Here is a 13,836-nt window from a genome sequence, read left to right as displayed (position 1 = left end):
GAGACGCAGAATGGACATGTCGTTGAGGGAGTGGGAGAGGGAGTTGAAATGGCTTGCAACCGGGAAGTGGGGTTCATTTGGAGTGTGCGGACCATACATATTCATGTTCCCTGAGCTGGTCCCCGAGCTTGTATTCTGTCTCTCTGATGTATCTCCAAACTAAACAAGCACCACATCCCTGTGTTTGGCATATATCCCTCCCCCCAAACCTTTCCTAATCATGAGCTTCTCCAAATGTCTTTTTAAATGTTGTTGCTGTACTTCAACCACTTTGGCAGTTCATTGCACTCTGAACCATTCTCTGTGTTTTAAAAAAAAAAGTTGCCCCTCATGTCCTCTTTAAACCTGTCTCCTCTCACCTTAAAAATATACCCTCCCCAACTCTAGTGAAACAGCTATATTGGTTACTCACCCTGTCATTCACCTTCTGCACCTCATGATTTTATAAATTTCAGTAAGGTCATCCTTCAGTCTCCTATGCTCCAACGAAAAACATCTTCCAGTCTTTCTGGTCTATTTTCATATCTCAAGCCCTCTATTTCCAGCAACATCCTGCTAAATCTTTTCTGAGCACTCTGTAATTGAATAATATCCTTCCTGGAACAGGGTGACCAGAACTGCACTCAATACTCCAGAAGAGGTCTCACCAACATTCTCTACGACCTCAACATGACCATCCCAACTCCTCGACTGAGAGGTCTGCAAGCAAGCATACTGGGCACCTACTTAACCACAGTCTACTTGTGATGCAAATTTCAACGAATTATACACCTGAACCTCGAGGTCTTCCTGTTCTCCAACTGTGCCCAAGGCCCTTCCATTAATTGTACAAGACCTGTCCTTGTTTGTTCTACCAAAATGCAACACCCTCACACACAGCCAAATAAAACTCCATCTTCCACTCCTCAGCCCATTGACCAATTTATCCATGTCTCTTTGTAATCATAGCCTTCACTCTCCACTGTAAAACCAATTTGTATCCCTTGACTCCAGCCAAATTTACTCTGTCCTTGAATCCTCTAAGACATTGTTTTTCTTGTGCACTTCAATGCCCAGCTTAACCAATTTTGCTTCCCCTTCTCCTTGCATCAGAACATAGAACAATAAAGCACAGGAAGGGGCACTTCTGTCCACGATGTTTTGTTGAACATGATGCGAAACAAACTAATCCCTTCTGTCTGTTCTTCGTCCATATCCTTCCATTTCTGGTACGTTTGTATGCTTATCCAAAAGTGTCTTAAATGCCCCTCTGATATTTGCCTCTTCCACTGAGAGCACACTCCAGGCTCCTACCACTCTGGGCATAAAGTAAAAAATTGCTCCTTGCATCTCCTTTTGAACCCCCCCACCTTAAATGCATGCCTCCCAGGATTGTACATGTCAACTTTGGGAACAAGGGTTGATGGTTAGAATCTATCTGTGCGCCGCATAATTTTAAAGACTTCTGTCAAGTCTCTTCTCAGCCTCTGCTGCTTCAGAGAAAACAATGTTTTTCTTGCCTCTCCTTTCTAGCTCATAGCCTTTAATCCAACAGCCTGGTGAACCTCTTGTGCACCCTCTCCAAAGCCTTCACATCCTTCCTGTAATATGGCGACCAGAATTGAATGCAATACTCTCAATGTGGCCTAACCAAAGTCTTATAAAGCTGCAAATGACATCCTGACTCTTCTACTCCATTCCCTGACCAATAAGGGCAAGTATGTTGTTCACCTCCTTTACCACCCTATGTGTTGTGAAGCCACTTTGAGGGAGCTATGGACATGAAACCCAAGGTTAACTGTATACTTTTCCTGAACACTGTATCTCCCAAAGTACCCAGGTTAAGCTCCATCTGTCATTTCTTCTCCCATATCTGCAACTGATCTATATCCCACTGTATCCTTTCACGACCTCCAGTGAGAAAAACCTTCTTCCACCACTACCCTCTGTCTTCAATGAGTAAGCCAATTCTGAATCCAAGTGGCCAAGTCATTGTGGATCCCATGCATCTTAATCTTCTGGATGTACCTACAAAGAGAGATCTTGTTGAACCCTTAAAATCCACCTATAAAACATCCACTGCTCTACCCTGATTGATAACTCTCATTACCTTCTCAATAAATTGAATCCATTTTGTTAAGACATGACCTGCCCCCCACACAACCGTGCTGTCTGTCCCTAATTAGGCCATGTTTTTTCAAATGAGCATACATCCTATGCCGAATAATTCTCTCCAGCAGCTTCCAACCACCAATGTGAGACTCATTAGTTTATAGTTTCCTGCCTTATCCCTATTTTCCATCTTGAACAGAGGAACCACATTAGGTATTCGCTAGTCCTCAAGACACCTCCAGTGGCTAGTGATCTTGAGACAAAGGTGTTGGTCAAGGCCCCAGCAATCTCCTCTCCTGCCCCTCTCAAAAACTTATTCACCTTAATGCTCTTCATGTGACCCAACATTACTACTTTCTTGATCTCAAAATGTCCGAGCATATTAGCATGCTCGGCACTAAACTCACTATCCTCCTGAGTGAATACTGTCACAAAATACTCATTAAGGATCTCTCCCTCATCTGCCTCAGAGGTCAAGTTTCCTCCTTTTATCCTGGAGTGGTTCTCCTTGATCCCTAGGTATCCTCTTGTTTTTATTTACGTATAGAATGCCTGAGGATTGTCTTTAACCCTACTTGCCTTGGTCATTTCATGGCCCTTTTTTGAGTTCTTTCCTGCTTTATTTATATTCCTCATGGGCCCTGTCCGATTTTAGCTGCTTAAATCTTAGATGTGCTTCGCTTCTCTTGTGACGAACTTCACAACCTCCTTTGTTATCCAAGGGTCCCCTACCTTGCCGTTCTTATCATTCCTCCTTACTGGAATATGCCGGTCCTGAACTTTGAGCAGGTCTTTAAACAATTCCCACATGTCTAATGTTTAGTTGCCCAATAACAGCTCCTCGAGGAGAAAGTGAGGGCTGCAGATGCTGGAGATCAGAGCTGAAAATGTGTTGCTGGAAAAGCGCAGCAGGTTAGGCAGCATCCAAGGAACAGGAGAATCAACGTTTCGGGCATGCTGCCTGACCTGCTGCGCTTTTCCAGCAACACATTTTCAGCAATAACAGCTCCTCCCAATTAATTCACTCGAGCTCCTGCTTAATGCTGATGAAATTTGCCTTCCCCCCGAAGATCTTGACCCACAGGTGGGGTCTCTCGTTTCTGTGATCCATCAAAAAAACACTAGAAATTCAGTCTGGTCCTGCAAGATTTCGCACTTTATTATCACAGCCGGGCACAGGTTGTCCTACAACAGAGGTTAAACACTTCTGTGGTCCTAGGAGAAAGCTGCGCGCATGGCTTAAGACTAAGACATTTTTACTTTTTTTTGTGAAGAAGTACAGCCATGGTTACAGAACAGATTCAGACAGTTACCAATCAAATTTAATAAAATGACATTACTGACAGCTCTTCGCCCAATGATATTTCTTGGGAACCAACTTTGTTTTACACATCCAAGCTTTTTTATCGTCCGTTTGCACCTGCAATTGCAAGGCTAGTAATGTCTTACCTAGTTTGGTTGTAAAGGAAGCATTGTCTGCCAAACCTTGATTCAGTACTCTATGGTTATTTCAAGAATATAGCTTTCAGCTGGGTTGAAAGCCATTTTAAGCAGAATTGTCAATTTGCAACCTAGAAGCCATTTTGTCATCTTGCTTGTATTAAGAAGCCATTTTCTTGTTAGTAAGAGCATGTATGCTCCTGCCAATAGCCTATATTCAGATTTTAGATCCTCACCCGAATTTAATACCTTCCCACAAAGTCCTGGCTTATCCTTATTCATGGTTAACTGAAAACTTGAGTTGTGATCACGGTTTCCAAAATGCTCTCCCACTGAAAGGTCAGTAACCTGGCCAGGCCCATTTAGTCAATACAAGGCCCTGTAGGGTGTCTCCTACAGTTAGACTAACCATGTACTGTTTCAAGAAGCCGATTTGAAATTCTGCCCTGTCTGAGCCTCTTGCTGTAAGGGAGTCCCAGTTAATATTGAGGAAGTTGAAGTTCCCCAATATGACAACCTTGTTGTTATTGTATCTTTTCCATAATCTGTCTACATATTTGTTCCCCAAATATTTGGGGAGGCTTTTGGGGGACTTGCAGTATAATCCTGTCACAGTGATTGCACCCATCTTATTTTTGAGCTGTACTGATATTACCTCAGTGATGAGCCCTCCAGTACGTCCTCTGAGTGCAGATGTAATGTTTGCCCTGATGAGTACTGCAACTCCTCCACCTGATTTACCTTTATCTTATACTTTTCCTGAACAGCTTGTGGACAGGAATGTTTAACACTTGGTCTTCCCGTTCCTTGAGCTAGGTCTCTCTTATTACCACAGGATTATATTTCCACATGTCTGTGTCTATAGATCCCAATCTTATTTTACTATTTTGTGCATTTACATATTTGTATGTATGTAAATTCTATTGTGGACTTCATTTCTTTCTCCTTCAGTCACCTGTTGGTTTGCTATTCTTTATCCTAGTACCAGTTGTATTCCTAAGTATTTTGTGAACTGTGTTATTCTGTTCTTCTAGTCTCATTTAATTCCTCCACCCCTACCATGTTAGTTAAGTTAGTTAGTCACAGAATAGCTTCAGGATGTTGTTCTGGGGAAAGTGGACAGCAAGAGGTTGTTGTCCAGATTTACAACAATGACCTCCAGTACAGTGTAGTCTACAGATCACCATCTGGTTGAAAAGATATAGAGAAACAAATAAGGCCATAAGACTGAGGAGCAGAAATTAGGTTATTCAGTCCATCAAGTCTGCTCTGCCATTCAATCATGGCTAATAGGTTTCTTACCCCCATTCTCCTGCTTTCTCTCTGTAACCCTTGATCCCCTTGATACTCAAAAACCGACGTATCTTAGTCTTAAATACACTCAATGACCTGGCCTCCACGGCCTTCTGTGGCAATGAATTCCATTGATTCACCACTCTCTGGGTGAAGAAGCTTCTCCTTATCTCCATTCTAAAAGGTCTTCCCTTTACTTGAAAGCCATGTCCTCAGGTCCTCAATTCTCCGACCAATCTTCCCAATACCTACTCTGTCCAGACTATTCAGTGTCCAGTAAGTTTCAATTAGATCACCTCTCTAAGCTCCACCAAGTATAAACCCATAGTCCTCAAACATTCCTCACATGTTCTGCTTTTCATTCCTGAGACCATTCTCGTGAACCTCCTCTAAACATGCTCCATGGGCCAGTACATCCTCCCTGAGATATGGGGCCCAAAACTGCACATAATAGTCCCAATGTGGTCTGACCAGAGCCTTATAGAGCCTCAGAAATACATTCCTGCTTTTATATTCGTCTTCTCATTTTTTACCTTCATTGCATATGCCTTCCTAACTAATGACTCAACCTGCAAGTTTACCTTGAGAGAATCCTGGACGAGAACTCCCAAGGCTCTTTGCACTTCACTTTACTTAATTATCCCCCCCGTTGAGAAAATAGTCCGTGCCTCTATTCTTCCAACCTCACACTCTCTCATGTTGTACTTCAATTGCCATTTCTTTGCCCATTCTCCTGACCTGTTCAAATTCTTTTACAGCCCTCCGCCTCCTCACTGCTACCTGTCTCTCTACCGATCTTTGTATCGTCTGCAAGCCGAGCCAAAATACACTCACTTCCTTCATCTGGATTGTTAATGTATAAAGTGATAAGTTGTGGTCCCAACATTGAGCCTTGCAGAACACCACTTGTCACTGCCTGCCATCCTGAGAAGGACACTTATATCCCCACTCTCTGCTTTCTGCCAGACAGCCAAGCTTCTGATCATGCCTCTGACCTCTGCCTCTGACACCATGCACCTTGCCTCTGACACCCTTATCTTATCTTAATGGGCCCTTATCTTAATAGAAGCCTGTGTGGCACCTTATCAAAGAATTCTAGCAGGTTTGTCAAGCATCCTTTGATGAAACCATGCTGACTTTGCACTATTTTACAATACATTTCCAAGTATTCAGAAATCTCATCCTTCACAATAGATTCCAAGATCTAACCAAGTGGTTACACTAATGAGTCTGTAATTTTCTGTCTTTTGCCTTAAACAATCTTTTTTTAGACAGGTGTGTCACATTAGTGGTTTTCCAATCATCTGGCACCCTCCCTGATCATCGCGATTCCTGAAAGATCACCACTAACATCTTCACTATTTCTCAGTTTTCTCCCTTTGAACTCTGGATTTCTTCGTCCTTAACCATAGTAACTGGGAGCAAACATGCCATCCTCGAGTCAAATTGATGGCCACCAAAACACCTTTCTGTTCCCCTAACTAATGAATCCCCTATTACTTTCTTTCTTTCTGTACGTTTGGATTGCTCAAAGAGCAAGGCTGTTTGTCTACTCCTTGAGGAACCAGCATCCTCATTAGCTTCCAAAGTAGAAAACTGATCTGTGAGCAGGACTGAAGACTCCTGCACTACCTCCCTATTTTTCTTGGACTGGCTGGAGGTCTACTTTCATCCAATTCCATTAGGTGTGGTGTGGCTGCCTATCTAAGAATGTTATGGATATAATTTAGCTGAGCGGATCTGCCACAATGTCTCCAGCTGCTGCCCCAGCTGCAAACTCCAATTAAAGATTCTGTAGTTGGAAGCATTTCAGTTCATGTGACATTTAGGAAATATTACAGGTTGCAAATTCTGTTTGACTGACCTGAGCTGCCATGTTTTAATTATGCTTATTTGCTTGCTTGCTTTTTTGACTAATTATTCTGCAAGTTCCTACACTTAGAGCATAGAAAGTACAGCACAGAACAGGCCCTTTGGCCCATGATGTTGTGCCAAGGGTTAATCCTAATGTAAAATAAAATGACTTAACCTATGCACCCCTCAACTCACTGCTATCCATGTGCATGTCCAGCAGTTGCTTAAATATCCCTAATGACTCTGCTTCCACCACCACTGCTGGCAACACGTTCTAAGCATTCACAACTCTCTGCGTAAAGAACCTTCCTCTGATGTCCGCTCTATACCTTTCTCCTAATATCTTAAAACTATGACCAGTCAATCCTGTCCTGGGGAAAAGTCTCTGGCTATTGACTCTATCTATTCCTCTCATTATCTTGTATACCTTGATCAGGTCACCTCTCTTCCTCCTCCTCTCCAGAGAGAAAAGTCTGAGCTTATTCAGCCTTTCTTCTTAAGGCAAGCCCTCCAATCCAGGCAGCATCCTGCTAAACCTTCTTTGTACCCTCTCCAGATCCTCTTTATCTTTCCTGTAGTAGGGCGACCAGAACTGGACACAATATTCCAAGTGTGGTCTCACCAGGGACTTGTAGAGCTGTAGCAAAACCTCATGGCTCTTAAGCTCGATCCTCCTGTTAATGAAAGCCAAAACACCGTATGCTTTCTTAACAAGCCTATCCACTTGGGTGGCGACTTTGAGGGATCTATGTACTTGCACACCCAAATCCCTCTGTTCCTCCACACTGCCAAGAATCCTGTCTTTAATCCTGTATTCAGCATTCGAGTTCGACCTTCCAAAACGGATCACTTCGCATTTATCCAGGTTGAACTCCATCTGCCATTTCTCAGCCCAGCTCTGCATCCTGTCTATGTCGTGTGGCAGCCTGCAATAGCCCTCGATACTATCAATGGCATTTCCAACCTTTGTGTCATCTGCAAATTTACTAACCGCTCAACCTCCTCATCCAAGTCATTTATTAGAATCTACAAAGAGCAGAGGCCCAAGAACAGAGCTCTGCAGGACCCCACTCAATACTGACCTCCAGGCAGAATACATTCCATCTACAACCACTCTCGGCCTCCTGTCAGCCAACCAATTCTGAATCCAGATAGCCAAATCTCCCTGTATCCTATACCTCCTGACTTTATGAATGAGCCTACCATGGGGAACCTTATCAAATGCCTTGCTGAAGTCCAGATACACCACATCCATTGCTCGACCTTTATCAACCTGTCTTGTCACCTCCTCAAAGAACTCAATACGATTTGTGAGGCATGACCTGCCCCTCTCAAAGCCATGCTGACTGCCGTTAATCACGCAATGCTTTGCCAAATAATCATAAATCCTATCCCTCAGAATTCTTTCCAAAACTTTGCTGACCACAGACTTAAGACTAACTGGTCTGTAATTGTCAGGGATTTCCCTATTACCCTTCTTGAAAAGAGGAACAACATTCGTCTCCTTCCAATCCTCTGGCATAAATCATGTGGAGAGTGAGGAGGTAAAGATCTTTGCCAGCGGCTTAGCAACCTCCTTTCTTGCTTTCCAGAGCAGCCTTAGATAAATCTGGTCTAGCCCTGGGGACTTATCAATCTTTAATGTTTGCCAAAATTTCCAGCACATCAACTTCATCAGTCTTGATCTGATCAAGCCTGTATCCCAGCTCCTCAAAGTTCTCATTCGCAACAAGGTCCCTTTCCTTAGTGAAAACCGAAGCAAAAAATTCATTTAGGGCTTCCCCTATCTGCTCAGACTCCATGCACACATTCCTTACGCTATCCCTGATCGGCCTTACCTTCTCCCTGATCATTCTCTCATTCCTCGCGTATGAGTAAAATGTCTGGGTTCTCCCTAATCCTTCCTGCCAGACCTTTTTCGTGGCCCTTCCTGGCTCTCCTCAGTCCATTTCTGAGCTCCTTTCTAGCAAGCCTGTAATCCTCTAAAGCTGCGCTAGATCTTTGCTTCTTCCACCTTACGTAAGCTGCCTTCTTCCTTTTGACAAGAAGCTCCTCTGTTCTCATTATCCAAGGTTTCTTACTCTTACCCCTTCTTACCTGTTGCAGAGCAACAAATTCATGCATCACTCTCAACAACTGCTTCTTAAATCATCTCTGCATGTCTGCTGTGCCCTCTCTGTGGAACAATTGCTCCCAGTCTGTACTTCCCAATTCCTGTCTGATAGTGTCATAATTTCCTTTTCCCCAATTAAATATCTTCCCTTGGTAACTGCTCGTTTCCCTCTACATGGCTATGGTAAATATGAGGCAGTTTGTGATCACTGTCACCGGTGTTCTCCCACCGCAAGTTCTGACACCTGTCCTGGCTCATTGCCGAGCGCCAAATCCAAAATGGCCTCTCCCCTTGTCGGTCTGTCTACATACTGAGTAAGGAAACCCTCCTGAACACACCTGACAAAAACGGCTCCATCCAAATCATCTGCACTAAGGAGGTTCCAGTCGATATTGGGAAAGTTGAAATTACCCATGACGACAACCCTGCTACATCTGTATTTTTCCAGAATCTATTCGCCTATGAGTTCTTCAATCTCTCTATTTGTGTTAGGGGGTCTGTAGAAAACCCCCAATGAGGTGACTATTCCCTTGCATTTCCTAACTTCCATCCATACTGACTTAGTAGACAAACCTTCCTCAACAACCTTCGTTTCTGTAGCTATGATGCACACTCTCGATTAGCAATGCTATACCCCCTCCTCCTTTTTTTCACCCTCCCTGTTCTTTTTAAACGTTTTACACCCTGGAACGTCAAGCAACCATTCCTGCCCCTGTGAAACCCACGTCTCCGTTATGGCCACAACATCATAGCCCCAAGTCCTGATCCATGCTCTCAGTACTATTAACTTTACTCTCCTTTCCTGTATCCTACTTTGTCTTATTTTACACTCCCCATCATAATTAGATTAGATTAGATTAGATTACTTAGTGTGGAAACAGGCCCTTCGGCCCAACAAGTCCACACCGACCCGCCGAAGTGCAACCCACCCCATACCCCGACATCTACCCCTTACCTAACACTACTGGCAATTGAGCATGGCCAATTCACCTGACCTGCACATCTTTGGACTGTGGGAGGAAACCGGAGCACCCGGAGGAAACCCACGCAGACACGGGGAGAATGTGCAAACTCCACACAGTCAGTCGCCTGAGGCGGGAATTGAACCCGGGTCTCTGGCGCTGTGAGGCAGCAGTGCTAACCACTGTGCCACCGTGCCGCCCACAAATTACTCCTGACTTTTATTTATCCCTTGTATTTCTCAGTTAATTCCTGCGGTTCGCACCGCTGCCTCATAGCACCAGGGGTTGAGGTTCAATTCCAACCTGGGGCGACTGTCTGTGTGGTATTGGCACAATCTCCCCATGTTTATGTGGGTTTCTCCAGGTTCTGTGGTTTCTTCCCACAGTCTGAAAATTTGTTGGATTGGTGGTTTGCCCAAATGAAATTGCCCAGTAGCGTCCAAGGATATCCAGACTAGGTGGGTTTCCTGAGGTAAATGTGGGGTTACAGGGATAGGATGGGATGCTCAATGGAAGGTTGGTGTGCACTCAATGGGCTAAGCAGCCTCTGTCTGCACCGTTGGGAATCTGTGAATAGATTAGATTATTTACATTAGATTAGATTAGATTACTTACAGTGTGGAAACAGGCCCTTCGGCCCAACAAGTCCACACCGACCCGCCGAAGCGTAACCCACCCCATACCCCTACATTTACCCCTTACCTAACACTACGGGCAATTTAGCATGGCCAATTCACCTGACGTGCACATCTTTGGACTTAGATAATAATAAGCACGCAACCTAATGCAAGGTGGTTACAAGCAGGTCAGTGATGGATGAATACTGAGGACCTTGGTCATGCAGAGTCTTTCGCGCAGAAATCTCATGATATCTCAACAAACACATCGACCTGGACCCAATATACCAACCACGACAGCGGACAGCTGAAACTGACAACCGGAAGCGGCAGGGACAGACCACTATAAACACCGGAGGAAACATCAAAGAAGCGCTTCGCAGGAGGCTCCCAAGCACTGATGATGTCGTCTAGCCAGGGGACGAAACGTTTGCAACAAAAACTTCCAGCTCGGCGAACAGAACCACAACAACGAGCACCCGAGCTACAAATCTTCGCACAAACTTTGAATCTCATGATAATTTGGAGCTTTCTCTCTGAGTGTGCACACAGGTAGCGTTATCTGTTCATTGCAACTTGATGGCAATTAGCCATGCTTTTTGTTCTGAAACAAGGTTTTCAGTTTCCCATTCTTCTTCTGGAGAAATTTCAATCCGGCAAGAAACTTCATTGAAATAGGGTGGAGTGTTGGGTGAGGAAGATGGAAGCAAGTGTTGGTTCCAAGACCCAACCTTGCTATTCCCAGTTGCAAATGTCTTCAATCATTGGGTCTGTCATTCGAGATTTGAGGCAGCAAGGGGAGAATGATCAATTTGTGCAGGCTTCCAAATTCAAGGAGAACACTCCATTTCTCCTCCCTCCCTTCATCTTCCCCCACATCACTGTGCTGTGATGTGCTGCGGTGTGAAGATTGGGTTCGCTGTGTCTTTTTCTTTTGGATGGCATCTTCATTGTTACTCTGAGAGGTGCCACTGGGAGTTGATGCAGATATGATGACAGGTATCCTGCTGTTGAATTTGACCAAGGATGTTCAAACTAGGGACTGAATCTTGGTTGAGGACAACTTTGTAGTGATCCTTCAAATGAATGCTGAGTTATCTTTCTGACCTTGAGGAGCTACACTCTGTGTGGTCAGCCCATTGGTGCTTGGGTTGTATATGATCTTCACTCTGCCGAAGAATCCACACGTGGCTCTTGGTAAGTTGTCTGATTTTCCTGTGCTACTTTCCATCACCACCTGCTTTTTAAGTTGTGCTATGTTTTGATGTTGGACCTTGATAAGAAGTGGAGGTCTGACTTTTACCCATTTACTCAAAGCTAGAACTCTTTTTGCTTCTCTTCTGCAGTCTCCAAATTTTTAATGTTGGCGCAATTCTGGCATTGTTACTTAACTTGTTGATGACTTCTATCATGGCCCTTTGCCTCATGAGCCTCAATTCCCCGCCTATCTCCCCTTGCTCTTGATTCAATTTTAGGTGCATTGATTTTTGACTTCTAACTGCTTCTCAAATCATAATTTAGACAAGTCATTTTTTTAGATTATCAATGCTAATTGTGTTCCAGTGCTACTTTGGTGCAGTGGTAGCATCCATTCGTCTGAACCTGCTGCAAAGTGTGTCAGTGCCATCTCTGCAAGATTGATTAAGCCTGTGTACAATGGAGACTGGAAGATTGTATAATTCTTTTTGCCCAATTTCTCCATGGATTACAACATTAAAGACTTTCCAGTTACTAACTTGACTGGTTTGTCTTTTAACTTTGTCAAGTTTCAGACATCAAGATCTGCAGGTTTCTTAAATAAATGATTGTTTATCATTAAAATATAATTTCTTCAATGCTGAAATTATTTAACATAATAAAGATGTATATTATTGTCTGTTATCCCATTAAATATCCTTATAGCATATGCATAGTCTGAGAAAATGAGTGGAAAAAAGCAAATATTTCCTCTGCAAATATTGTCTTTTAGCTTAAATCATTGTTGTTTGGTTATCTTTTGCTGTAATATTCTGGCTTGGATGGTCAAGTCATGATTTCATAAATAGTTGGCTCTGAACTGTTGCAAGAAATACAAACTTTTCTTCAAGCATTCTGTCAAAAGAGCTGAGCTCCACAAGAGTGTTTTCTTTTCTGAAACGAGCGATCAGCTGGGTAGCTTGTTTCCAGCATAAAAAAACAAGCATCCCACCAACCCAATAACTGTTAAAAACAGCCCCAGCAGGGATCTACAGCAAAGCAAGCAGTTACCACAAGAGATGTAATTTACAAGCAGCTAATTTTTATAAAGTAACTACGCCAGGTATACCTACTAGAGTTTTTTTCAGATTGTGAAAAATGAATTTATTTCAAGTACTCTAGGAATATTAACTATAACGCATCTTTGTAACAATTGTTTGTCTTTATCAACAGGCTGCTATTTGGCATGCACTTAACCACTATGCTTATCGAGATGCTGTCTTCCTCGCAGAAAGACTGTACGCTGAAGGTATGTAAGAACTAAGTTGTTGAGTGGAACTGCACGATTTCTATCTATCCATCAGTGTTGAATTAACAAGTCACTTAATTGAAACATGCTTTCGCTTACTATTACACACTGAATCCAAGAACCTTTCTTGGCAGCTGGAGAAGGAAGTGGCTGATTCAAATAATGCACAGGTGAAGGTGCAGTGTGGTACTGTGTATTGCAAGATGGTTTCGAAGTATTTGTTCTTGTCTGCTTTTGAATACATGTCGCAATTTCTCCACTTCTGAAAGGTTCTTTGCTTTCATGGAAATATTCTCCTTTGACACTGCTCTGTTGCTCTCCCAATCCACTGAGCTAGTCTCAGAGATCACGCTACTCCTGATAATGGTGTGAAGTATTTTCTATCTCCTTGCAAGTTATGTTTCTCACTAGCAGTGAACATACCTAGTGCTCACTTGAAGGAAATTAGACAATTTATGTCCTCAGCATCAACTGGAAACCTGTTCAAAGAAACACAGTTCTTTCAGAAAGGAACCACTTTGTAAGATCGAACCTGGATTTGGTCTTGGCTTCAAATTTGAACCTTCAGATTTGGAACAAACCATCAATTGGAAAACAATCTCTTTTCATTATCATCTGATCAACTTCAATCCGATCTACTTCAATGCCAAGTGTTCCAGATAGCATTGCTAATGTTGATGGTTGAGACACTTCATACTGAGAATAAGCCCACAGCCTCAATGTAAAGGGACCAAAACTTGACTTTAATCTGAGGCCTGACCACTACCTGGTACAAGAAGAGAATATCGTGTCTTGTAATTAGTTCTCCTATGAATGCACCTCATTTGGCAATAGTACAAAGTGATTTTACTGATATCTGTACTGGAACACCCAGATTGTTCACTCGACCAGTATTTTAAAGCTTTGCCTTTTGAGGATATGTGAATATTCAGCACAGTATCTTGCCCAGTTCAACAACATTTTCTAGTCTCAAACTCAGTT

At 43.1% G+C, this 13,836-nt stretch overlaps 1 protein-coding gene across 1 annotated transcript in view; it reads left to right on the top strand.

The window, feature by feature from the left end:
- Positions 1-13,836, top strand: part of cdc27 (cell division cycle 27) — a 147,536-nt gene that overhangs the window by 37,009 nt on the left and 96,691 nt on the right. Inside the window, exon 2 of the mRNA XM_043675341.2 lies at positions 12,780-12,855. Coding sequence (XP_043531276.1) covers positions 12,780-12,855 — 76 coding nt within the window. The remainder of the gene's footprint in view (positions 1-12,779; positions 12,856-13,836) is intronic.

This window comes from Chiloscyllium plagiosum, unplaced genomic scaffold, assembly GCF_037043375.1.
Source record: "Chiloscyllium plagiosum isolate Xiang-an unplaced genomic scaffold, Cpla_swu_hap1 HiC_scaffold_32, whole genome shotgun sequence".
Lineage (NCBI taxonomy): Eukaryota > Metazoa > Chordata > Chondrichthyes > Orectolobiformes > Hemiscylliidae > Chiloscyllium > Chiloscyllium plagiosum.
Note: the sequence above shows the minus strand (reverse complement) of the source record. Positions and strands in the feature narration are given on the sequence as shown.